The sequence below is a fragment of the Petaurus breviceps genome, unplaced genomic scaffold, assembly GCF_028583685.1.
Source record: "Petaurus breviceps papuanus isolate PSGF00001 unplaced genomic scaffold, PetGlider_PUasm1.0 567, whole genome shotgun sequence".
Classification (NCBI taxonomy): Eukaryota; Metazoa; Chordata; class Mammalia; order Diprotodontia; family Petauridae; genus Petaurus; species Petaurus breviceps.
In genome coordinates, this window is record NW_027186383.1 from 8,080,791 (window position 1) to 8,107,625 (window position 26,835).

A 26,835-nucleotide genomic window follows, 5' to 3' on the forward strand; every position below is an offset into this window, starting at 1 on the left:
TCTTGATTCTCTCCCCTCCCCTCCCCCATAGCCAAGCAGAAGTCAAGTCTTCTCAGGGCCACCTCTTCAGCAACATATGCCTTTGTCCCATTTTCTCTACTCTGGCACAACCATTCCAGCCTCGGCTCTTACTTCCTCTTGTATGGGATATTGCAGTAGGTGCCTTATTGGTCTGCTTAGGTCCAGGCTCTCTTCTGTTTAATCCAGAGGGATCTTAATCTGGGGTCCATGAAACTGTTAAAAATTTTTATAACAATATTTAATATTTTTGGCTTCCTTTGTCACCTTATATATTTTGTCTCATTTGCTTAGAAACATTATTCTAAGAAGGTATCCATAAACTTCACCAGACTGCCAAAGAGGTTCATGATGCCAAAAAGGTTAAGAACCCCTGGTCTAATCCACCCTCCACATGGTAGCTGCCAAATTGATGTTCCTAAAGTGTAGATATGATACCCCTCCTTCAAGAAGTTTCAACGACTCCCTATTTCCTCTAGGGGAAAATACAAATCCCTGCGCCCAGCTTTGGAAGCCCTTCATGATCCTATTCCACACTGATTCTTCATTACTGTCCCCTCCCAACTTCCCCAGCCCTCTTCATACTGGCACATGACACGCCACTTCCTACACAAGCTGCTGGCTAGACCTGCAGTACTATTCTTTCATGCCTCCATGCCTATTTCTCTTAAAGTCTCAGCTAAAATGCAACCTCCTCCAAGAAGTCTTTTCTGATTTTCCCAGTTGTCAGCACCTCCTCCTATCTGATCACTTTGTATTATCCACGTGTATCTATATCTGTAGCCTATATTGCCTTATCTATTAACATGCAGTCTCCCCTCTGTAGAATGTAAGCTCTCTGAGGACAGGGACTAGCTCCCTTTTGACTTTGTCTTTCTAGAGCCTGGCACACAGTAGATGCTTAATAATTGCTTGTTGGTGGTTGAATTTCTAGAGATGGGGGTGCCAAGCTCCATTTTTGCAGGAGTCATCGAAGGGAGTCAAGGCTCAGCATGAGAAGCGCTTTTCTTCCCTGGAAGGTTTCTGGGGGGCCCATTACAGTCTCCATTGACCTCTCCAGCATCACTCCTTTGCTCTCTCAGAGCCTCCACCATGTACTAGCTACATGACCTTGGGTAAGTCAATTCCCCTCACCAAGCCTCAGTTTCCTCACATGTATAATGAGGATCACAATAATACCTATATCACTTACTTCACAGGTTTGTTGGAAAAATCAAGTGAGATAATGGATATGAAAACATTTTGTAACTTCAAAGCATAATCAAATGTGATATATTATTAACATACTTTCCTGAATATTAATAGTAATTTCCCACAAAGTTTGATATACAGCATTCATAATAAATGAGTGAATGAAAAAAAAAACCATTAAGGAGTCAGTATGCACCATAGAGACAGCCATGGCACAGCAGATAGAGAACTGCCCTGGGATCCAGAAAGACCCAGTTCAAGCTCTGCCTCTGAACCAGGCTGGCTGTGTGACCCTGGACAAGTCATTCAACCTCACAGTGGTGTCAAACTCAAAGAGATCCTTGGGGTCACATATTGATTAAGAAAGCCACAAATTAACATTCTCTATGTTCTACTGTATTTTGTTAAACATTTTCCAATTACTTTTTGATCTAGTTTAGCCCATCTGGCACATTTGACAACTCTAAGACTATGAGCCACAGAGAAGATGGCAACCTGAATCGGGAGAGGGAGTTTCCCCACCTGGGAATTCCCTGTACACATATAACCCAGGTCTAGTCCCTATCCCTATGTCCACATGCTATAATACACTGGGGACACAAATACAAAAACAAGGAAGCCCCTGCCCTCAAGGAGCTTATGTTCTAATTGCCCATAGAATCAACACTTGGAAGGGATGAAGGGATTCTTCCGTCTCTTGTTCCACTGAGGCGCAGAGAGGGGGATAAAGTGATTTGCTCAAGGTTACCCAAGTTAATAACAGATGGGGAAGATCCACAGAAGGTGATGTGGTGCTGAAGGCCACAGGCGAAATATGACAGGTGACAGGCAAGTGAGAAAAGCAGACTTTATTGACATGTTTCTATAAACAAACTGACATGTGGGCATACCAGGGCACTCACTCACACACACGCTCACACAACACCTTGGTTTTCAACACCAATATTTTTTCTTATTTAAGATAAAATTGAATGGGGGTGGGGTGGAAATCACTAAATAATTATCCCACTCAACCCACAAAGGGAAGAAGACATATATTCCTGAGGCAGTTACAGAGGAAGGTGGAGATGGTCCAGGACCCAGAACAAGATGTGTTCATCCTAATGCACACTGGGGGGAAGGGCACCACCTCTCATTTGAGCAACAGCATAGAGGTGGATACTGGTGGGTTATTAAGTGTTAGGGGAAGTCTAGGCCCAATCATTGGTACCTAAGGCCCTAGCTCCAGGAGAATGGGAATAAGTTACTTTGGCCAGACCTCCTTGTGCTTAATAAATCTGAGGAAAGATTTCAGACATGTGAGATGGACCCTGGCATCCCCCACAGGCCAGGCCTGGGCTGAGGAATGTATCTTCTCTTGATTAGCTAAGTCCCTTGGCATTAACATTGAACCCTGAGTCTCCTGACATTGCGTTCTGTACTATGCTAAATTTTCCCCCCTACCCCACCAAGAAACCAGAACTGCCCAAGATCTTGTCTAGTCTGCTCTGTGACTCCATGACCCCCAAAGGTAAGTTGCTTTATACCCCAAGTCAGTGACTGTGAATGAACATCCAGGAAGGGCAGAGCATTTGAATATATCAGCCTAGTCCAGTCCCCAAGGCTTCGTTCTTTGCTTCCCTGTTTGACCTGCCCCAGTCATCCCCATTAATGCTTTGCCCAGGCAATGTGTCCCACCGAGGAGATCGGGGCCCAGGATATGCCCAGGCCTCATGTCTTTGGTTTGTTGATAGAGTCTTTTTCCCTCTCTCCTTTGTACCTTATTCTCTCCTTTGGAGAAGCTGGCTGCCAGATCCATGCTCTAGGGCATCAGCAGTGGCCCCTGTGGAAGTGTAATGGGTGGTCTGGTCACTCGGGTGTCTTCTGGTCCATCTGGATTTCTCCTTGTTCCAACCCAAACAATTCCTCTCAGAGAGCCAGCAACAGTTTGATCCAGTGGCCATCGAGGAGCCTAGTCCATTTCTTGAAAACAAAAGCTTTGCAAATGATGTCAGGAACATCAGATTGGAGAGTGTGGGGGAGGCCTGGCCACCTTCTCTTTCGGGATATGCCTGCCTGGGTGACACTCACTGTGGAGACCGAGAGAGAGAGAGAGAGAGAGAGAGAGAGAGAGAGAAAGAGAGAGGGAGAGAGAGAGAGAGAGAGAGAGAGAGAGAGAGAGATGTTATAGTCTTACTCTCCTAGAATAGAAGCAGCCCAAGATGGCATCTTGGCCATGGCGGCTGGCCCTGCTTTTGCAGATTAAGAAAATGGGGCCCAAAGAGGTTTAATGATTCAGGTCACAGAGCCAGAAGGGTGTCTTAACATCTTCTTAGAGGTGAAATACTGATTTTTAAATTTTTTTATGACCTCTCTCAAGTCCCATTCAATTGAACAAATGTCTATTATGGACGTATACACAAAGTGTGGGCTAAAATAAAATGCCTGTGTGTATGCATACACAGATCTATGGTAGATAGCAAGCTCCCTGAAGGCAATCTTTGCATGCCCTGTGTTACCACAATGCTTGGCACAAATATTTAATAAATACCTATTGAGTAGAATTGAACTGAATTAGCCATCCTTAAAAAAAACAACAAACCCAAACTATATATAACTCAACCTCCAAATCCTTCCCTGCTTCTGCAAAGTCTTGGCCTAAGTGACCCTAATTCTTTGCTTCCTGATCTATCATTTAAGGTTTTCTCAGACAATTTTCTCCGGTCTTACCCATTTATGTTTTACTCTTTCCTCCAGCACCTCTTCCATACCTCTCCCTGGCCCAGCTTGCCAGTCTTTTCCTTCCTTCATTTAAACAATTCCCTAAATGTCATTCCTCCATGAAACCTTAATATAAAAGAGTTAGTGAATCTCCCATCTCCATCTTATTTAAACAAGAGATTCATTGATCCACCAATTGTGAGAGCTGGAAGGTCTCTTCTCCCACATCCTCTAATTCAATCCTTTACTTATGCAGAATGTCAATAAATACATTTATTTTAATCCTGTGTCAATATCTGCCCACTCATCTGCATGGCTTTGATCCCCCTGCCCTTCACTGCTGTCTATGTGCGGCTGGGAGCTCCAGAAACAAAAATGTTTTTCTAATTTAATTTGGACAATGGCTCCTATGACACAATAAACACAGGAAAGATTAAACTCATTCTGTTTGGCCCCAGAAGGTGGACCTAGGAACAATGGAGAGATGTATGATGGGTGCAGGTGAGTGACAGCACATTTCCAGTGATGGCCCATGATTAGGAAGTGGGGTTAGGGACACCACTGAGGAAATGTATCATGAGAAAAGAAGGTGGACCAGTCCTATCAAGACAGATGGATGGCCCAAGGCTTGTGAAATGTCAGAAGACCTAGGCCAGGGATTGTTAACCCTTTTTTGTGTCATGGATTCCTGTGGCAGTCAGACTAGTGGAGCCTGTGGACTCCTCTAAATAATATTTTTAAAGGTATAAAGTCAAATGCATAAGGTTACAAAGGAAACCAATTACATTGAATATAGCTAGCAATAAAAAAAAAACAAGTTCATGTCAGGTTAAGAAGAGGAAAACATCCTTCACTTTGGGCTGATTCTCCATGCAGAGTACATAGACAACATGGACAAGAATTGCCCAGGATGGGTCACGATATGGCCTGGCAGAGGGAATCTTCATGGTGATGAGCTCAGGACTCCCCTTAAATACTGAAATGCAGACAGACGATGGAAGATGGACAACATAACCAGAAATGGATTCAAAAGAGTCCAAGAGTAGTGCAAAGCCCAGAATGATCTGAGCCTTCTGAGAATGCTAACAGTAAAAAATCTTTAAAAAGTGTTTCCCTCAGTGCTGGGGAAGACATTAACAGATGCCAGTGGATGCTTTTGTCTTTTCCAGCAAGGAAGCATCATTTGAAGACTTGTTAAGCTTGCCTTCTCTCCTTCCAAGTTCTTAATAAAAGCACTAAAAAGCAGAGAGTGATCTTCAAACTTGAAAGGGCAAAACAAGAAATAGATAGTTCAAGATGGCATTTCTTTAAAAAACAAAGAAACAGAGATAGGTGAGGAGACAGGGAGAGAATGTGAAGCTATTAGAAAGGAGCTTCTTGGGGCGGCTAGAAGGCACAGTGAATAGAGAGCACTGACCCTGGAGTCAGGAGGACCTGAGTTCAAATTCGATCTCAGACACTTAACACTTACTAGACATGTAACCTTGGGCAAGTCACTTAACCCCAATTGCCCTGCCTTCCTCCCTCCAAAAAAAAAATGCAGAAAGGAGCTTCTTGTCTCCAGGTCTCAGTGATAAAGAATCATGGAACTGAGATTGTTAGTCACTCCATACAATCTTGGAAAAATTGGAGGTGCAAGGTGTCAGCTGGAGAGATGTCCCTATTTCCCAAAAGGAGAAAAGGTAGAGGGGAGTTTGAGATAGTACATGCAATCTGTTAAGCTTGAGGTCAATCTCCAAAAAAATTCTGGAACAAGTCGATAAAAGGTACTTTCTTAGCATTCAGAAAAGAAAGCAGTGATTAGAAGGAATCAACATTGCAAAATGTTGCAGTCAATCATGCAAAAATAACCTTATTTCAGGTAGCATTTTATTGTTTAGTGGAAATGGAATGAAATTTAGAACCCAAAGACCTGAGGTTTGAATCCTGGCATGGATACTTGCTACTAGGGTAACGCTGGGCAGGCCACTCTGTCTCTCCAGCCCTTAGTGTGCTTCCTCTGTAAGAAAGGATTGGACTCTACCACCTGTAGGTGATCATTCGTCTCTGAGTCTTATGTTCTTGTGATTACTCAAGGGAAAGTCACAGACTTCCTAGTTTCAGCAAAGCATTTAACAAAGTCTCTCATAGATAAAATAGTGAAATGTATTCATTCCAGTAAATAGATTTGCAATTGGTTGACTGACCATGCTCAAAGGGAATTGATAAACCTGGAGAGAGTATGTGAGACTTCTGTCCATGGTTCTGTCTTATCAGATACTTTATTAATAACACAGTCATGCTTTTCAAATTTGTGGATGATGTAAAACTACTGTAATTATCAAGCACATAATAAAACAGAATCAAGATCCAGATTCAGTTCAAGGATTTTAGAGACTCTAGATTTGGATTCATATTCCAGGGGCTACTTACTACTTGTGTGACCTTGGGCAAATCACCTAACCATACTGAAGCTGTCCCCTCGCTTCTAAAATGTTAAGGTTAGATGACCTCAGAGGTCCTTTGCAACTTCAGACGAACAAATGTTTGAGCAAAGCACAGGGATTAGAAAGAAGAATGACACAAAGTCCCTGTCCTCAAGGGGCTTACAATATAGTAAAACAGAATGCTCTGACTAGAGATGACGTATAGAAAGTTTCTTGCTAAGTTCAAGGAAGTCGAGCTCACATATGTCTGGGAAGATTCTATGGGGGATGTGTCATCTGAACTCTACATGAGGGATGGGATGGAATTTAACAGGTGGAAATTGAGGCAACAAAGGAGAATCCACATCCCAGGCTGTGTAGGGAAAGGCCTGGAGGTGGGAAAAGAAGAGATGAATTTGATTACATCAGTGAACCTGTAAAGAGAAGGTACATGAAACAAGGCTGGGTATATGGGCAGGAGAGGGACTAAGTCCTGAATTTAGGTTCAAAAACCTAACTGCATGTGGGGAAAGTTGGTTTGGCAGCTGTTTATGTGAAAAAAAGGTCTGGGGGTGTTTGTTGGTGAGCAGCTTAGCAGGAGCCAGTGGTTTGCCAGGGACCGCTGGAGGGGAGCTAGCCCTCCAGCGGTGATGGCCGAGGGTCACACAGCCTCACGGCTACTGCTCCAGGTCCAGGATGGAGTGGGGGGGGGTGCAAAGGAAGGAGTCACCATGAAGGGAGATGGCAGGGCTAGGGGTGAACCCAGGAAGTTCCTGAGCGTGGTGCCAGGGAATGGGACTACATGATAATTGTTTTACAGAGCTCCTGGTAGCTTGGGATCAGTGCAGCCACGAGAGGTCAGTGGCACAGGCTGCTCTGCCAGCTCCCCTAGGGCTCCTGTTGCTTTTAAAGCCAACTTAGCTCTGACCTTTTTGTTCAGCCCTGTCCTGCTCTGCCCAGCCATTTCAAAGACCCTCAGTTGCTTCTAATTAGCCTCCTGTGGAGAGAGCCCCCTTCTTCGAGGGTAGAGTTGAGAGAAGGATCTGAATGGTTCAAGGGGCAAGATCCGGGTGCTCCAGGAGCTCTGACAGTAGGCCTGGTGAGTAAGATTAAAGCCGCACTATGGAGGACTTGGAGCACCGTTCTAAGAAGTGTGGGCTTTATGTGGAAGACAGGAGGGATCCAAGGAAGTTTTTTTTGAGCAGGTTGACCAGAGCTGTCCACTGGAAACTTTAATCTTCTAGCATCCTGAGGATGGATTAAGACAAAGAGAGACCAGAGGCAGGGAGCCTATTTGGAGGCTCTAGTTCAAGCCAGAGGCAACGTGGATATGAACTAGGGTGGTGGCTGCAGGAGTGGGAAAGAAGGGGCCACTGGCAAGGGATTCTGGGAGATGCTCTGATCACCTTGTTTGGTGAGATGCACTTGCAAAAGGGGAAGCACCAGTGAAGGCAAATGTATGTTCTGAGGGTGAGAAGTTTTTGTTTTGCGTTGTTTGGCTCTAAAGTTTTGAGGGCCCACCGATGGCCCTTCCTCTTAGCTTCCAGCCCTCATCTGTACCACTGGCCTGTTGACCGAGGCTGGCCTTCTCATTTCCTCTCCAGCACTGGCTGATGACTCAGGCCTCTGATGAATCCAGTCCCTTCCTCCCCATCTTGCTGTCTCCCACACTTACCTGCATCGAGGTCCTGCTGACTGGCCCCTCCTCTGGCCAGTGCTTCCCATGGTGTGGGAGTTCAGAACTCTCCCTGTAGTCCCGGGCTTTGGAATGCTGCAGGTGTAACACAGCTGGACTCTTGGCAGGCAGAGGAGGCCTGTTTGTCTGTCCTAGATTCCCCTGCTGACTCATTTCAGACCTAGCAGGCTTGACCGGCCTCTTGGCTGGGACTGGAGTCTCTGAGGGGGTGGGGGGTTTGGGCTTCCCCTGGGTCTTTTCCCCTCCCGATGGGATCTTCCCCTCTGCAGAGGAGGAGCAGGTAAAGGAGCGCATCCTGGGCACAGGGGGGAAAGAGGCAGAGATCTGCCTGCTGGCTAACTTGCTGCTCTCGCCTTCTGGGGGCTTTGTGAGGATTATGGCTGGAGATGGAGCTCCAGGGTCTGGGCAGGCTGGGCGATCTTTCCTCAAGGTCTTGGGGGACTCTTGCTCTTTCCTGGGCACCGGCTTAGGGAAGGAAATCACAGATCCATACAGTGGATTCTCAAACATTTCCGGCTTTGTCATCTGTTCTTCCTCCATAGGCAAGGGATCTGCCACGTTCTTCCCCAAGTCACTGGGCCTGTAGCCATTGGGAAGGGAGGGTGAGGAGATCAAGTTAGAAAGTAACAGATACAGAAAGGAGAATCTATGCTGAGCTCAATGAAATCCAGGGTACTATGCCATTCAATTTACCTCCAATGGAAACTTTCTAACCCTAAGAATGATCTCAAAGGGCAGTGGGCTGCCCAGGGAGGGAGTGAGCTCTCTGCTACTGGGGATCCTGAGGCTAAAGTTGGCGGAATACTTGTCAGACACACTGAGGGATTTGTGCTAGGTAGGACAAGATGGCCTCTGAGGTCCTGCCCAATTCTGAGTTTCTGTGAATTGTACCTTCTCAACATCAGGCCCTTCTAAGACTTTGAACAAGAGGCAGCATGTCTTCACTTTGTAACTGAGGACAGTCAGATACTGGTTCCCTCCTCTGTTTTTCCTCCCAGCCATTTCTGACTCACTACAACCCCTGATTCAGACATTCTCTGGAGCAGTGGCTTCTTGCCAGGCAAATCATGGGACAGAGAATAGGAAACACATTGACCCTGGGTGGGATCTTAACAGATGCCTTTGGAAAATATTCTGCATCCCACTCTACCAGAACACAGGAGGCCATGAACAAGAAAGCTGGAATGGAAGAGAGTTCACCTCGTTGTGCATGGCATGGGGAAAGATCATCACAAGAAACCCTGTGTCCTGGCCAGCTTCTAGTTGTGTGATCCTGAGAAAGAACCCCCCTCTCTAAGGCTGTTTTCTCATCTGCAAAAGGAGGAAAATGCACCAGCCCTACTTACCCCACAAAGTTTCATCGATAAATTGAATAATAGATAGTTATTAAATAATGGATAATTATAAAAATAATGAATTGAAAGAAATTCAATTTAATCCACTGTTTATCAGACAAATTTAATTCAATAAGCATTTATCAAACATAAATTTGGGATTTTTAAATTTTTTAAAAATTTATTATTTAAAAATTTTAATTATTTAAATTTTATTAAATTTTAATTTAATAATTAATCATTAATTTATCATTTATTAAAATTTATTAAAATTTTAAACCATTAATTTAGATTTTTAAAAATTTACTGGGTCTGGAGTCAGGAAGACTTGAGTTCAAATCCAGCCTTAGATATTTACTAACTGTGTGATCCTGGGCAAGTCACTTAGCCTCAGTCTGATTCAGTTTCCTCAGCTGTAAAATGAAGTTAATAATAATACCTACCTCCATAGGTTGTCGTAAGGATCAAGTGAAAACCTACTTATTAAATCATTTAGCACAGTAATGGTGGTGCTTAGTTAATGTTTATTCCTTCCCCTTCCCCTAAGCACCTTCTATGTAGAAGGTAATTTGAAGGTCTGTCTGGACAGCCCTCATCCTTCCCCTGAGCTCTTGTCTGGCCCATCCAGTGGGATGGCCCAGAGGCATCCCAAGCTCACTGTGCCCTAAACAGACTTCATCCTTCCCTGACACTTCCTCTTCTTTCTTCCCTGTTTCTGTTGATTGCATCCCCATCCTTCCACTCACTCAGGCCCTACACCTCAGAGCCATCCTTGCCGCTCCCTCACCATCACAGTCTGCCAAGTCTTGTAGATTCTGTCTCCTCCTCTTCCCTTACACAGCTGCCACTTGACTTCAGGCTCTCCTCCCTTCCCCGGCTATTTTGTAACAGCCTCCCTGCCTCCATTCTGTTCTCTTTTATCTATCCTCCATCTACTCATCAAATCTACATGCTGACCATAAGCAATTGATAAGCTGAAGGCAGAGGGTGGCACAGAGGATAAAGTTCTAGACCCGGAGTCGGGATTAGTTGTGTGACCCTAGACAAGTCACTTAACCTCAATTTGTCTTGGAGGCAGCTAGGTGGGCTCTTAGGCATCAGAAGTTACTCTGAGAGAGCACCAAATCTCTCTCTCTTTTTTTTAGATTTCTCTTTTTTTGCTTTTTGGAGGGAGGAAGGAAGGGCAATTGGGGTTAAATGACTTGCCCAAAGTCACATGGCTAGTTTTAAGTGTCTGAGGCTGGATTTGAACTCAGGTCCTCCTGACTCCAGGGCCACTGCTCTATTCACTGCACTACCTAGCCACCCCATGCACCAAATTTCTTGAAAGGCTGACCACAAGCTCTCTGTGAACTGAATGTGAAGTTGTTGCCAAATCAGTTCATTTGCCAAATCATCCCTAAACCTTGGGTGCCATTCATAGAAATGTAGAGCACACCAAGAGGTAACCATCCCACTGTAGACTGGGTCTGTCTGCATCGAGATGAATGCTTTCCCTTCATCTCCTCTCTCTGTGCCTTGGAATTTGCTGCCCCGTCCCCATCATCTCCCCCACCTCTGGCTGAAAGAATTCTCGGCTTCCTTCACAAGAGCTAACGTTTATATAATGTTTCAAGGCTGGCCAAGAACTTTTCATGCACCATCTCATTTAAGCTTTCGGATAATGCTGGGAGGTATTCGTTACTGTTATCATTAACTCTGTTATCATTATTTTATTGTTTGGGCATTTCAGTCACGTCTGGCTCTTCTGATCCCATTTGGACTTTTCTTAGCAAAGATACCGGAGTGGTTTGCTGTTTCCTTCTCCAGCTCATTTTCCAGATGAGGGAAACAGGGTGAAGTGACTTGCCCAGGGTCACATAGCCAGTACTCACAGTACTTGAAATCCACTAAGCTTAGCATCTAGTTAACAAAAATACTTAATTCAATTAGGAATTATCAATAAGGTAATTAGGATTTAGCCCTGAAGTAATCCTTCAAAGATGAGTCAGTTCAAGCCACCTTCAGCAAGCAGAAGGCTTTCCCTGGTGTCCCAGATGCTGGCGTCATCTCCAAACCCCACCTCAACTATCAGCATCTTGTGTGTACCATTTATTTCCGGGTGGTCTCCCACTTCCGTAGAATGTAAGCTTCCTGAGGGCAGGGCCTGTTTTTGCTTTTCTTTGGAGCTGGGATTGATGAGTATAGTGATAAGGTCTGTCTCTCTAGCTGTCTTGTGTGAATTCACTGGTGCAGTGGGTACAGCACTGGGCTTGGAATCAGGAAGATTCATCTTCCTGAGTTCAAACCTGGTCTCAGACACTTAATAGTTGTGTGATCCTGGGTGAGTCACTTAACCTCTGTTTGCCTAAGCTTCCTCAATTGTAAAATTGGGATAACAGCAGCAGCTAATTGGTGCAGGTGGTTGGAGTTAGGAAGCTTCTTCGTGAGTTCAAATCTGGCCTCAGACACTAGCTGTGTGACCCTGGGCAAGTCTCTTAACCCTGTTTGCCTCAGTTTCCTCATCTGGAAAATAAGCTGGAGAGAGAAATGGCAAATCACTCTGGTATCTTTGCCAAGGAAACCCCAAATGGGGTCCCAGAGAGTCAGACAACTGAAATGACTCAACCACAAAAAACAGCAAGTGGAATCCCTTTCCCCACACCCCTATTCTCTTCCGCCTAGACTCAGTCAGAGGAGCTGAGTTAGAATCTCCCTTCTGCTATTCAGTCAGAATAGCTGCGTGGCCTTGGGCACATGAGTTCACCTGAGTCTCAGAGGGGGTGATGGCCAAGGCCCTTCCCCGCTCTCTGACTCTAAGCCTGTGACTCGGGGAGGGACATTAGCAGCTGGAGCATGTCTAGAAGAGGGAGCCAAACGTGGGGTCTCAGGAGAAGTAGTGGAAGGAAATGGAGCTGTTGAGACTGAAAAAGAGAAGAGTGGCCTGCAGGCTTGGGAAGGGACCCATTTTATGGGATTCCAGAGGACAGAATGCGCACCAAGGGGAGGCGGAGCTCAGCTCCATCCAAAGAAGGGTCCAGGAAGGATAGCTAGCCATGATGACTCAACCATCTCCAGCTGGAAGGGATCTCAGAGGCCATCTGTCCACCCCCTCATTGTAGAAATGGCAGCTAGGTGGGGGGGGGGGGAGGCGCCACTTGGAGCCAGGAAGAACTGAGTTTGAATTCTGCCCCAGATACTTACTACCCTGGCTGCCTCAGTGGATGACAACAGCACCTACTTCACAGGGGTGTTGTTAGGGTAAAATGAGCCTATTTGTAACGTGTTTTGCAAACCTTAAAGCACCATCTACATGTTAGTGATTTCTAGTTGAGGAATCTGAGATCCCAGGGGCTAAGGGAGTTGTGTGAGGTCACACGGGTTAGGGAGAATCCCGGTGGGCTTTGAATCCAGGTCCTTCGACCCCAGGGCCAGTGCTCCAAATGGCTTTCTTGTTAGGTAAGGAACTTCCCATGTAGCAGAGTCCAGATGATTGCCGGTCAGGGTGTTATTGAAAGGACTCTGGGAGTGGGCAAAAGTTGGACTAGGTGACCTCAAAGGCCCATGCTAACTCTGAACTCTGGGATTTTCTGACTTGTTACCAGGGGCCAAAAATCTGGTCATGAAAAAGATACTCACAGCTGCTCCTGGGTCCTCAGATTGGGAGCTCGGTTTGCTGAACAGGGAGGGAACTTTTTGGGAGATAATGGGGGCTGTGAGGGTGGGGTCAGGGGAGACTCTCCCCAGCTGGGAACTGGGGGGCTGTCTTTGGGAGGCTGATCATAGCTCCAGAAGGTGGGCTGCAGCTCAGATGAGATGGCGGGCTTCCCGTGCAGGGGCATCTGCTGGCTGAAATGTCCCATCCCTAGATAGTTGGGGTTGGTGATCTCGGTGAAGTTGGAACCACTGAAATGAGCTCTAGAAGGGAAGGCATGCACACACATACACACACACACACACACACACATACACACAGCTCAGCATTTTGGATAGATGCCCATTGGCTAGTTGGATCCCAATTTCCCCAAGGACTTTTTTAGACTTCCTTCCTCTCCATCCCTTTATCCCCTTCTTCAAATGCCAGCCCACACCAGTGGGCAGCAGAAGCTACAAACACTCATGCTGGGCAGAGGTGAGCTCTGACTCAGCCTCTCCCTCTTTTAGGGTAAGGTGGGAGGACTGTCCCACTGGTACGATCATTAATTTCTAATTATTCTGGAGCCCATGATTCACCTAATGGATTTTCTACAGCCAGGTTTCTTCCCTCTCTGGTCTCCCTATGCTTTCCCAACCTGCTTCTGGACCACATTCCATTGCTCTCTGCTGAGGCATGATCAAGAGGAATAAAAGCAAATTTTCATATGAGTCTAATTAAAACATAATCTGTCTGCCCTCCAGAACCATAGGCTCATAGGATCAGAAAACTGGGGCTGAGAGGAACCTCAGAAGCCAGTTAGTCCAACACCCTCATTTTACAATTGAGGAAACTGAGACCCACAGTGATCAAGTGACTTGCCCAGGGTCACACTTAGCAGAAGAAAGATTGGAGCCCACATCCAGTTCAAGGCACAGACAACAGAGAGACAACCAGCTAGCAGCTCAAAGTTAGAGAGATGTGACCCTGAAGTTGTGTCCCATTCTGGATCAACCATTTGGAATGCTGCTCCTTCCCATTCACAAGGATAATCAGAGGGTTTCTGACCAAGAGAAAAGGGACTTTGAGTTAACCTGAATGGAGACTTCTCATGGACATAGTAGGATTCCCAAGTGGCTTACAATTCAGCCTCCCCAAGCAGAGACTGAGGTCATTGGCCAGTGGTTCTAGTCAAGAGGTAACAATGGTTGGCTGAATCATAGCTCTGAAGACAAAGGTGTATCTGTGTGTGTGTGTGTGTGTCTTTGTGTCTGTGTGTGTGTGTGTGTTGGGGAATGGCTTGGTAGGATCCCAGGAACTCATAGTAAAAGTATTTCTCCCTAATCAATGCAGATTAACCCTAGAGGCCTTCTGGAATTATTTTTTCTGACTTACACTAGTTCTCCTGTCCCTTCTCAAAACTTCTGCCAGGGTCATGAAGGCTGTGGGCATTGGGAGCCCAAGGGGGCAGGCAGTCAGTCAGCCAACAAGCATCAAGCATCACGTATGCGCCAGGAACTTTGACAGCACCAACATTACAGAGAGGTCAGGAGGGATGAGGAGTAAGAAAAGGTCACTAGGTCCGGTAAGTGAGAGCTCACTGGTAACTTTAGCAGAAGGGGTTTCAGAAGCCAGACTACAAAGGGTTTAGGAAATGGGTGTGGAGAGGGGGAGAGGGAGAGAGGGAGAGAGGGAGAGAGGGGGAGAGAGAGAGAGAGAGAGAGGGAGAGAGGGAGAGAGAGAGAGAGCGAGAGAGAGAGAGAGAGAGAGAGAGAGAGAGAGAGAGAGAGAGAGAGAGAGAGAGAGAGAGAGAGAGACAGAGAGAGAGAGACAGAGAGAGACAGAGAGAGACAGAGAGAGAGAGACAGAGAGACAGAGACCCAATTAATGGGAGTCTTCTCAAGGAGTTTGGCCAAGAAGGTAAGGAAAGAGAGGACAAAAGCTAGGGAAGACAGGTGGATCATTCATTTTTTTAAAGATGGGGACATGAGTATGTAACCAGCCAGTGACTGGGATAATAGTGAGAGAGGAAGCCTGAGGCATTGAGACTCTTGGAGTCAGGAGTTCTGAGGTGTAAGGAGCTGTGTAGACCTGTTGTCTACACTGTCAGGAATGTGTGTGGGGGCTGGCATCAGGAGGCTAGAACTAGGCCAGTCCAGGACTAGATTAATGTAAAGCTCCCATGATGATCAGTCATGGCCCCTGTACTTCTAGACTGGGTGAGACAGGGAGATCCAGGCTTAAAAAATAATTATGATAAATAATTTTTAAAAGAATAATGAGAGAGTGGGGATAATGACAGAGTGAAAGGGGTCTATCTTCTAGAGAAGACGGGATGGGATCGCAGGTTCATGTGGGTGGCTTGGTGACTAGAGTACTGGGCTTGGACTCAGGAAGCCCTGAGTTCAACTCTGGCCTCAGACACTTACTAGCTGTGTGACTCTGGGCAAGTCACTTCACCCGCTTGCCTTAATCCACTGGAAAAGAACATGGCAAACCACTTCAGTTCCTTGCCAAGAAAACCTCATGGACACCGTGGACCAGGGGTCACAAAGAGTCAATGGCTGAACAACAATTTCTTTGTGAAAGACAACAAAATAGGGGAAGGCATCTGAGTGGTAAGAGAGGAGGAGGAGAGAAAGGCAGGAGCTCCTGGCGATGCTTCTCCCCTGAGGGGTTGGAGGAAGGATGGGACAGTGGCTCCTTCAGGGAGGTGTCTGCCAAGGGGAAGGCTTTCCCCCAGACCTCAGTGTAACTTCTGCCAGGCCCTGAATCTCTAGCCCCTTCCCCCTCCCCCAGGTTCCCAGGCTGTTCTAAACAATAAGGTCATACCCACTACCTACCTGGAGGGACAATCCCAATGTTTCATGGGGTCGTGGCTAGTGAGGCTTTTCAGGGACTTCTGCCCAGTGGCCTCATCTCGCTCTGTCTTCACAAAGTCTGGAAGAAAAGGGTTAAAAGAACAAGTGAGACTTGCAGCCCTTCTCTTTTGCTTTCCTGCCACCCCTGGTATTGCCCACTAGAAGTGCCTTAGTTTCTGATTCTTCAGCAGAACCTTTCCAATGGCATTGTCACTGTCAAGTTCTGTCAGAACACACAAGGCACACTTCATCGCCTGGTGCCAAAGAGTCATGACAAACACCAATTCGAATCTCCTCAGAAGTTTCCAAACTTGATAGAAATCATGAAAAATGAGATCATTCAAACACCAACAAGCACTTGGCTGATTTGTCTCACAGCCTCCCCCCCACATCCCCCCAAATCATGGGATCACAGGAACATAGATCTCCAGCTGGGGGCAAATGGCTGACTGAGCAGTTACTATCGAGCCCCACTCGAAATTTATCTGCTTTTTAGAAAGTGCTTTTAATGCCTTTTGCTTTCACAACAGTCATTACTGGAAACATCCTCTGTCCCTCTCTCTCCCCTCTCCTGCCATGGTCTGCACTCCTTGGTTCTGGTCTAGTCTGGGACAGTGGAAAGCATGCTGCATGCGAAGTCAGAGTCCTGGGCTTCCAATTACAATTCCACCATTAACTCCCCGGGCAAGCCACAACCTCCCTGAGGCTCTTATCAGCAGCTGTAAAGTGAGGGGCTTGGACTAGGTGGCAGCTCTCAATCTGGGACTGCATTTTATTCTTCTCCCCTCCTCACCCTTCTTCTATTCTACACTATTTTTCTCTATAAAGGAGGAGAGTCTTGGCAGAAAAATGCTTTAACTTTGCTAAGGTAAATGTTAGTTCATAGCAGCAAGCCTCCCGATGAGGAAGACATTCTCCTCCCTGCATCACCACCCTGCCTTACCATAGAGCCTTTCTCTCTTCTTCCCTTGGGAGGTCTGCAGCTTAATTTCCCCTCGGAAGTGACCCATCATCTCTCCATGGTGGGTGAGGGCGGTATAGATGGGAACCAAGGACTCAGTGGCTTCAGATCTCAAAGCAATGCAGCCTTCACCTGTGGGAGGAGATGTTGGATGGATGTGAAGAATCCAGTCACTTTCACGGAAGGCAAGAAAACTTTTGGTCACAGAGGGAGGTGGAATGAAGTGGGCAGGGGGTGTTAGGGTGACGGTTTTGCCCTTTCAGGTTTCTGGTGCCCTTCAGCCAGGCTTAGCTGTATTCTTGAAGGAAAACTGACCTTTGTCCCCTCTGGTATACAGCCATCTCCATGAAAGCCCATCTCTGGCCCTGCCCTTCCCCTTCAGGAGCTGAAAGAGGGAACAGCTGAGGCCTGACTGGATGGGCTTCCAAATTTGGATGTGAAATAGCATTAAGTGAGAAAATGTCTATCTCCAAAGGTCGCAACTTTAAGGATCTTAGAGAGGAAACCAAACAAATGAGCTAAAAATAAACAAGAGAGGAGTCCAGGGGGGTGACATATACTTCTTGATAGAAACAAGCTTTGAAATGAAACTTGGCAGCAGAAAGGACTGTGGGGACAACAGAGAAATTCCAGAATTTTGGAGTTGGGAGAGACCTCTGCAGCCATTTCATCCAACCCCAAAGAATCCCCACCATAAGCCAACAAAGGGTCCTCCAAGCCTCTGCTTGAAGACCCTTCGTGGCTGGGAGCCCAGCTATTCTCCTTTGGGACAGCTCAGCATTGGTAAGCCTACATCTGCTTTTTTGTAACTTCTCCTTGCTCCTAGGTCAGTCATTAACTAAAATGTGTTTAGGGATCAAAGCCATGCTCACTGGCCTCTGGGTTTCAGATTTCTTTTAGAAATGAGACTATGCGCTCTTGTCTGGTCCTCTTCTGCCTTTCTCAGGTGCCATTATCTCTCCAGTGTTGTGGGCAGTGGCCCCACAGTCACACCTCATAGCTCATTCGGTAGTGGGAGGATGGGGTTCACCTGAGTCAGGTCACTTGAAACCATGAAGTCAGGCACATCCTTGAAGGGGCATCAGGCTCAGAGAGAGAAAGCCAAGCCAGGTCGGGGAAGAGTGGGTGGAAGATGCTAACACTGGTTGATTATTTAGTACTTATCAGTTCTCAAAAAGTGTTACCTGTATTTTCTCATTTGGGCCTCTGGAGGTGGAACTATGGATATTATTAGTCCCATTTTTCAGATCAGGGAAGTGAGGATCAGAGGGCGTAAGGGGTACAACTGGGTCCCACTGTCAGCCAGTCAGCAGCAAAGCTGGGACTCAAGCCCAGTATTTGTGACGAAGTCCAGCAGCATCACTGTGGTCCATCACCATGGTTACTGGGTTATTTATGGCTCTCAGAACTGCTGTAGCACTTGACTTACCAACCTCTTTCCTCACCACAAGCCTCAGAGGCAGTCAGGACAAGCATTATTATCCTCCTTTTACAGATAAGGAAACCGAGGCAGAGAGAGGTGAAAACATAGCAAGGAAGACTTAGAGCTGAGGCTTGAACCCAGGTCCTTCAAGCTCCAAATCCAGGGCTCTTTTCAATGCCTGGGACTGACACATTTTGTAAGGAGTAGATGAAAGGAGAGAGGACCACCTAAACGGAGTTGAGACCACGGTGGGGACTAGAATGCTAAATGCTCTTTCCTGCATTAGACTAGAAGCTCCCTGAGGGCAGGGGCTGTTTTTGCCTTTCTCTGCATCTCCAGCACTCAGCACAGTGTGCCTGGCACTTAGGAGGGGCTTCATAAATGTTTACTGATTAAATGGAATGGGGAGAGTAAACTACGGCACCAGACAGGGGCAGAATAAACCAGATGGGTTGGGGACAGGCTAGAGAAACCTGAAGAATCAGCAATGGACAGCGCTCATATCTACAGTGCTTTTTGGAAGACCTCCCAACAGCCCTGCGGGGACAAACATCATTCCTCACGCTGTTCATCAGTCTCCCTTTGAGGTGTCTGATGATGACTACTATTCCTCCATTCCTGCACCCACCTCCCAACCAGATCTCCCTCAGCCACTTAGTCCTGGTCCTTGAGCTTCAGCAAGTAGGGAAACAGGAAATGAGCTTGTGGAAAGCCCTAGTAGAAGAAAGAGCACAGAGCTTGAAGCCAGAAGGCTTGGGTAGAAGTCTTGGCTCCAGGCAACTTCTGGCTATCGTATCCTACTCAGCTCCCCACTGAAGCTCTTCCAGATCTCTTCTCAAGCCTGGCCCATTGCCTCCTCTACCCACTCTCTTAGCTAGGACTTCACCTCCTTACTTTATTTAGAAAAGAAATATCTTATGCTAGGAGGTCCCTCCCTCCTCTCTCCTCTATTTCTCAAAGTCCCTGAGTCCCCAACTCTCTTCTCCATCACCTCTTCTTTCAATGTTTCCTTCAGCCATCACCTCAAGCACTGTTTCAACATGAAGCCTTTTCTGGTTCCCCTCCAGCAGCTGGTTTCTACCCACTGATGGGGTACTTGGGATCTATGTTTGTAATATTAGTTTGTAACATCAATCTGTAATATCAGTTGGTAAAATCAATTTGTAAAACCTGTCTGTAAAATCACATTTCCCCCTCCCCAGCCTCAGAGCATTAACCCCTTTCCCCTGCCAGCACTCTGCCCAGCAACAACTCATGAACTGTTTATTTTTGCTTTGAACAATAACAAACTACACCTATGAAACCTTCACTAAACCATCTATAAACATTTTAGCTTAGGCAAATATCATCTACCCTTAGTAAGTGGTCAGCTGCCCCATGAATCCTTTAATGCCCTATCTATAGGTTAACTCCTTAGCCAATTATACACATACTGAGTCTCCATTAGCCTTGGTTCCCAACATCCATCTTGTCAAACATGACACTGATGGGTGGCAGACTAGGCACTTCTCAGTCAGCCCTTGACTGCTAGCTGACTTAGCGATGTTTCAGACCTAAAACCACACCTCCAGGTAGCCCCCCCTTGGGCTATTTCCCAGTGAATTATGGGCAATACACCTGAGAAGTTGACATTAAAAGTACATGTTCCTTTAAGCACTGACCACTCCTTAACTCCTCCCTAATCCCACCCTTACTCACCTAGTTAGCCTAATTGACATCTGATTAATTGCCTCAACTCCTTAAAAACTATGCCTACGTCTTCTTTAGGTTTGCGGGTTCTCTAAGAACTCTTGCCCGCTGCAAAGTGTGACAATAACCTTTTACAATCCTGACTCCAAGAGTGCTTGGGCCTACTGAATTCTTTCCAGACTGAATGGCAGGCATTCTGGTCTTTGACAAGGATCAGAGTTCCTGCTGAACCTATTGCCACCCCCCATCACCTACTACTCATTTACCTCAAATCTGCACATTTTATATGGTTTGCATATATTTGCATATGCTCATATGTATACATATTGTCTCCATCTATAGTCAAGTCAACAGGCATTTATGAAGCACCTACTATGTGCTAGGCACTAGGAAGACAAAGAGAGAGGCAAAAGACAGTCTCTGCTCTCAAGGACTCTCAGTCTGTTGCAAACAGCTTTGGACTAGTCAATATATACAGGAAGAATTGGGGGTGATCTCAGAGGGAAGGCAATAGAAATAAGGGGAATTGGGAAAGGCGGGATTTGAGATCTAGGACTGCTGTCAAAATCCTCCCCTTCTCCTGTCTAGATAAGGAAGCCAGGAGGTGGAGGAGAGGGAGAACCTTACAGGAATAGGGACTGCCCAGAAAGTGCAAGGGAGATAGAGAATCTGTGCCAGGAGCAAGGAGGCCAGTGTGGTTGGACCACAGACTGCCTTTAACCAAAGGATCTAAGCCTCTTGAGGGCAGAGGCTGTTTCATTTTCATTTCTGTATCTTGGGTGCCAAGCACAGTGCCTGGCACAGACAGGGCACCCGGTGAATGTTAGCTGGCTGTCTGGCTCTTCCATGTCTTTTGATCACTCTGACTTCCTGGCCCCATCTTTGGAAGGAGGATTAACACTCACAGCCCTTACCTTCCCTGGAAGGAGATGTGAGGATTCAGTCCAACCCGATGGCATTTATTAGCCAGAGGGTCAAAGGAGAGAATACTTTGCAAACCTCAAAGTGCCAAATAAATGTCAGCAGCTAATCTGAACAAGAGAAGGGGAGGGTTTTGACAGCAGTGTTTGACCCGACTGGTGGCTAAAAAGCAGGAAGGTTAGGTGAGGGACATGGGATAGAAGACAGGCAGCTTGCTGCTGGAAGACACAATGGCACTCTCTAGGTGAGATCTCAGGGCTGCTGAGAGGCAAGCTGGGGCCCCGCTGCAGCCCAGGGGCCAGTACTGGGACATAGGCACCCACTGTTGTCCCTTCTGCTGCTGCCACCTCTGCTCCTCAGCAGAGCACAGGCGGGTCCCAGCCTGAGTCAGGGTCAAGTTTTAGATCTAGGTGACAGATCAGATGACCTGATGAGGCTCCCAGGGGAGGGGGGGGGGTGAGGCTGTCACACCTATGCAGACCAGAGGGCCTGCCAGGCATCTCAAGAATAATAATAATGGACATCAGACTCCTTAGCTTTCAAAAAGCACTTTACAAGGGCAGTTGGGTGGTGCAGTGGATAGAGCCCCGGCTCTGGAGTCAGGAGTACCTGAGTTCAAATCTAACCTTAGATACTTACTAGCTGTGTGGCCCTGGGCAAGTCACTTAACCCTGATTGCCTTTTTTTAAAAAAGCACTTTACAGACATGATCTTTTTGGAGCCACACAACAGTCTGGGGAGTAGATTCATAGAATCATGATCTCAAGCTGGAAGAAATCCCTTCATTTTACAGATGAGGAAACTGAGGCACAAAGAGGTTGAGTGACATGCCCAGGGTCATACAGCTAAGATAAGCCTGAGGTAAGATTTGAACTTGGGTCTTCCTGATTCGGTTCAGCGCCCTCACCTCTCTGAACACAGCTCTTCAAACTGATTCAAAGTAAACCATTCCCTAGGCAGGGATTTCCTTCTGTGATTGTGTCAGTGTCTAAAAATACCCAATCAATCAAAATCCAAACCAAACCCTTGTCATTAGATTTAGAGACAGAGAAGACCTCCTAGGCCATCCCATCTTGTCCAGTCTCTTCATCTGACAGACCTGAAGATGTCAAGTGATTTGCTCAAAGTCACACAGGTACTAAGTTACAGAGGCAGGATTTCAAAAGCCCGAGTTCAAATCTTGACTTTGCCATTTACCATCTTGTCACCTTGATCTAGTTACTTTTTGAGTCTCAGTTTCCTATTCTGTCATATGAAAGCATTAGATGAGATGATCTCTAAGGAGTTTCCAACTTTGTATCTTAGAATCTTTTGAGTTTAAATGAATGGGTGGAAGATAGGGGCTGAGTAAGGGTGACATCGACTGGCCTTAGGACTCAGTGAAGGGGAAAGAGGGCAGCCTCTGGAGCAGGTGGACCCCAGCAGGACATGTGGGAAAGCTGGGAAGGCAGCTGCCACCCCCTCCCTCAGTCCCCAGGCAGCTCCTCACCTCCAGTGCACCTTCCCAGGGCACTCACCATAGGACTCATCGCTGTCTGAAGACTTGATGCTGATGAGAATGTGCTGGTCCAACAGGTACTCGGGGTCAGAGATGATGGGGGTCAGCTGCAAGCAAAGACAAGGTGGCAAGATTAGCGCTGGGAGGGAGGAACTCTGCAATCCTCAGCTTTCCAGTTCCTGTGAACCTCAGGCCCAAGAGGATGGAAATGAAAGACCAGGAACTGAACTGACAGTGGGGGATGGCAGAGAGAACACTGGATGTGGAAGGACTGGGTAGCTTTGATTTTATGATATAGGTGCGGTGGAAAAATGTTTAACAACCATCCCTCCAGAAAAAAGTATACAGAGACACACTGTAAAGTTTAATCTGAATTATTAACAGTTTCTCAAGTACAGATAATCAACAGAACAGTAAACCAAGGTCTGATTTGTAGTGTTTGCCAGTTTCTGAAATGTAAATGCTCAAATTAAAAATTTAACAAATGGCTTTCTAGCAGTTTTGAGTTGGCTTCAACAACCCCCAGATGTGAGGACAAGGAGATGGTAATCTTTCCTTCATTGTTGATGATATCTGTATCTCTCAGTCCCAAATTCTAGATTTTAGAGGCATTTCTTAGGGTAAGCCTTCTAGCACAACACTTGAGTTAGAACATAGCAGGCATTCAATGACTGTTGGAATGGGTTGAATCGAATTTGTATGAGGATTTGTCATTATCATAGAGTAATAGATTTAGATTTGGCGGGCCCCTTTCATACCCCATCCCCCTCTTCCCATTGTGCCCTCTGGATTCCCAGTTCTGTTTTTAACAAACTGTCCTTCATATCAGGCCCACGACTTTCCTCTCAGATGTTTGCTCAGCATTTACATTTATATATCTGCCTGTTGTTTCCTCCAAAAGAATGCATGTTCCTTGGGGGGTAGGTTCCTTTTATCTTGGCACCCCTGGCTTTCCCTGTCCCCCCAGTATGTCTTCACATGTAGAATTGTTAGCACACTGCTTGCCTTCTCAATGAGGGAGGGAGGGACTGGAGGGAAGGAGAGAATTTGGAAATCAAAATTTGAAAAAATAAACATTCAAAATAACTACAAACTCAAATGTTTGTTGAGTTAAATTAAACGGGAAACTGAGGCCCAGAGAGGTGAGGTGATTTCTCACGAGTGATGGAGACTCCCCTACTCCCCACTGTCCCCCACAGCTGGCTGTGCAGGACCTTGGGGCCAGATTTGCTTGTTTCACATCTGCTTGCCTAAGACTATGGCCAGTCAGTTTAGTTCTGGTGCGTTTGGAAGCTTTCCACAGGTTTTCCACTTCAGGAAATCTGCCTTTTCTTAGCCATCTCCCTCCATAATGGTCTGATGCCTCATGGCAGAGCAGGGGGGATCCTAGGTTCTCAAGTGAAGTCAGCAGACCCCAAGCTCTGGCCAGCTTGGCCATACAGGAAAAGGCTGGGCCTGGTGGGTCAATGTGTGCCTGAAAACCAAACGAGCCACATCTCAGGAGACTCATTTGATGCAGAGCTGACCACCAAGAGATGAACTTGTCTTTTCCAATACAATTCACAAAGGTCCTTTACCAAAGTGTGGGGGCAGGGTTTGTGCTCCGCGTGGGAGGAAGGAGTGACCACAGCCTTAAGAGGATGGTCTTCTGATGTGTTTACTATGAACATAGCCAGGACTGAGCCCCAATCATTCCTGGAAAACTCTGCTTAGTGCTCTGGAGCTTTGTTGGAGGTAATAACACAGATTCTCTGGTGGTCACTTCTAATGATGGAGTTGGTGCCATCCCTCCTCTGCCCCCCCAGAGGATGTCCCAGTGGGCATGCTAGTGACCAGAAGAATGAAACAACGAGGGGAAGGATGGTTGTGCACTCAGAAAGCAGGCGCATCACTGGCCTGAGCGTGTAGGAGGTAGAGCAGGACAGGGAAGGGACTGGGAGTGGCCTCGTCCTCTGCCACCAAGAGGCTGAGAGGATTTAGATGTGTGCACAGTGGACGTTTTGGGGTTTCGGAAAGTTTGCCTGGAATCAGTCCATGACCACAGGCCAGTTTGTGATTAGATGCCCACTCTAGGCCCTAGGGGTCCAAAGGCTGAAGGGCCTCAGGTTACTCATAGCCTCTCAAGAGCTAGAACTAAAAGCTTTTTCACATGGGGAAAAACAGGCACACGTGTGTATAGGGGTAGGTGGGAAGTGAGATCCACCTGAGAGGAGGAAGGCAGATGACAACCCACAGAGGGGCAAACTGCCCTAAAAAGGGTCGGGGAGAGGAGGGAAGATGGCCTGGAAGAAGGTCATCATGGTACGAGACTCTGGAGCTGTACAGGCTGGTGGTCTCCTGGAAGAGAGAGACCCCCAAATCAGTATCATGACCAATGTCCCCGTCTGCAGTGAGCTTGAAGGGGAGCTGCATGGAACAATAGGTGGAGCAGTGGATAGAGAACCAGGCCTGGAGTCAGGAAGACTCATCTTCATGAGTTCAAATCTGGCCTCAGACATTTACTACCTGTGTGATTCTGGGCAAGTCACTTAGCCCCGTGTGCCTCAGTTTCCTTATCTGTAAAATGAGAAGGAAATGGCAAACCACTCCAGTATCTTTGCCAAGAAAACCCCAAATGGGGCCACAAAGAGTCAGACACAACTGAACAACCAGTTCAAGTTTGTCTGAAAGACACATTATTTTGCACTCTTCCAGTGGATCAGTTATTTGTGTTTGAGTCTACTTCCCTTACAAGAACAGAAACTCCATGAGGGCAGGAGCTACTTCTTTCCTAACTCTCTGGCTGGCTAAGCACTCTCTGCATGTGGGAGGCTTTCCAATGCCACATTGGCTGCCTAAGTGGATGAAGTAGGGAAGGACTTCCAACAGAAACCAATGATACTGTTCCCCCTCCACCACTTTAGAGTAGAAACTCCGTGAGGGCAGGGGCTGTTTCATTGATGATTTTGCATCTCCAGAATCTAGCACGGTGCTTGGCACAGAATAAGTGCTGAATAAATCCTTGCTGATTAACTGATGGCCAGGGAAGCTGTGGAGGGGATTCTTGGTCAGATAAGGGTTCAATTGGGTTGCCTCCGAGGGCCCTTCCAACTCTGAGAGGTTCTGTGATGAAGAAACATGGGATGAATTGAATTTTGAATCTTATTTCCCAGGAGCTCACATTCAATCAGGAAACAAGGTTCTGAAAGTTGGTCCATCTCATTTGAAATATGGGCTGATGCTTGAGATTCAGATCTGCCTGCCTTTCCCCCATATCTGTTTTAAATTAATTCACACACAGGTCAACCAGGGTGATCCTCTTTCCTTCTGGAGGTGAGATGACCTTATCTGGAAGTACCTGTCATTCTTATCTATGAGTGATGGCTCAGAAATTCTCTCTGAAGCCCTGTCACTTATTCCTCAGGCCTGGGAGAATTCTGTTTTATAGCTGAGTTTCTTCTCACAACTCCATCTCCCTCTCGGTAACATGGTCTAAAATTGACTGATATTCAGGGTCTGCTAACATCCCTCCAGGCCAGACTGGGGTCCTCAAGACACAAGCAAATGCTTTGCAGTGAGGACTGATTCTGTTTAATAGTTATGTCTAAATGTTTTCCATTCCTATTCCCCCCCAAACCTTCATTTTATCCTTAAAACATCAAATTTTCCTCTTCCTTGCAACTCACAGACCTGACTTAAGCAGACTTCTCTAGCCTCCCTCATCACTTTGTGAATCAGCAAGGCAGTGGAAAGGGGCTTCAGAAGGGGGGGCAAAGGCTCTGTTCAAGTACCCCCTTCTCTCACTGTGTCTCAGTATTCTCATCTATAAAATGAGTCATTGAATGAAATGTAGTTGAAATTCCCTTCATAGATTTTGAAGTCAAAGAGCCTCAGGGACCATCTGGTCCAAACCCCCTCATTTTACAAAAGAGGAAACTGAGGCTTAAAGGGGAGAGGAGACTTGACTGAGGGCAAACAGGTAATCAGCTGCAGAGGAGAGAGTCAAACCCCTCTCCAGGGTTTTTTGGTTACTGTTGAGTTGTTTCAGTCATGTCCAACTCCTCATGATCCCATTTGGTTTTTTTTGGTGTTCCAGCTCATTTGTCAGATGAGGAAACTGAGGCTAAGAGGGTGAAGTGACTAGCCTAGGGTCACACAGCTAGTAACTCAGGAAGATGAGTTTTCCTGATCACAGGCCAGGCGCTCTACCCTATGGCAGCTGCCTAACTGCTTGTGCTTATTGAATACTTAATTACTTCATCACTTTCAATGCACAAAGCTGTGATCATGGTGGTTGAATGGACAGCACAGGACCCCAGGCTTGGCATTTTGGAGGCATTTTAAAGCAGTGTAGATGTGCAAGGAATGTTCGTGTTAGAAAGCAGAAACAATGCCCAGAATGCACTTGGTTTGTGAGTTGCAATGCTTCCAGGATATGGGGCCAGGGTACCTACAGAAATTTGGCAAACATTTACTTAAGTGTCTGCTCTACACAACATTCTCTCTCTCTCTTTCTCTCTCTCTCTCTCTCTCTCTCTCTCTCTCT

General features: G+C 46.6%; 1 protein-coding gene across 2 annotated transcripts in view; it reads right to left on the bottom strand.

Annotated features, from left to right (window-relative positions):
• Nucleotides 1-2,042: 2,042 nt before the first annotated feature.
• INPP5D (inositol polyphosphate-5-phosphatase D) overlaps nt 2,043-26,835 on the bottom strand; it is a 131,644-nt gene continuing 106,851 nt past the window's right edge. Inside the window, exons 22-27 of one of the 2 annotated variants that reach the window (XM_069103225.1) lie at nt 22,330-22,417; nt 16,762-16,911; nt 15,801-15,897; nt 12,963-13,241; nt 7,990-8,590; nt 2,043-3,278 (exon numbers count right to left, since the gene is read on the bottom strand). In XM_069103225.1, the coding sequence (XP_068959326.1) occupies nt 3,276-3,278; nt 7,990-8,590; nt 12,963-13,241; nt 15,801-15,897; nt 16,762-16,911; nt 22,330-22,417 (1,218 nt within the window). In that variant the 3' untranslated portion in view covers nt 2,043-3,275. The remainder of the gene's footprint in view (nt 3,279-7,989; nt 8,591-12,962; nt 13,242-15,800; nt 15,898-16,761; nt 16,912-22,329; nt 22,418-26,835) is intronic. The other variant, XM_069103226.1, reaches the window with a different exon arrangement.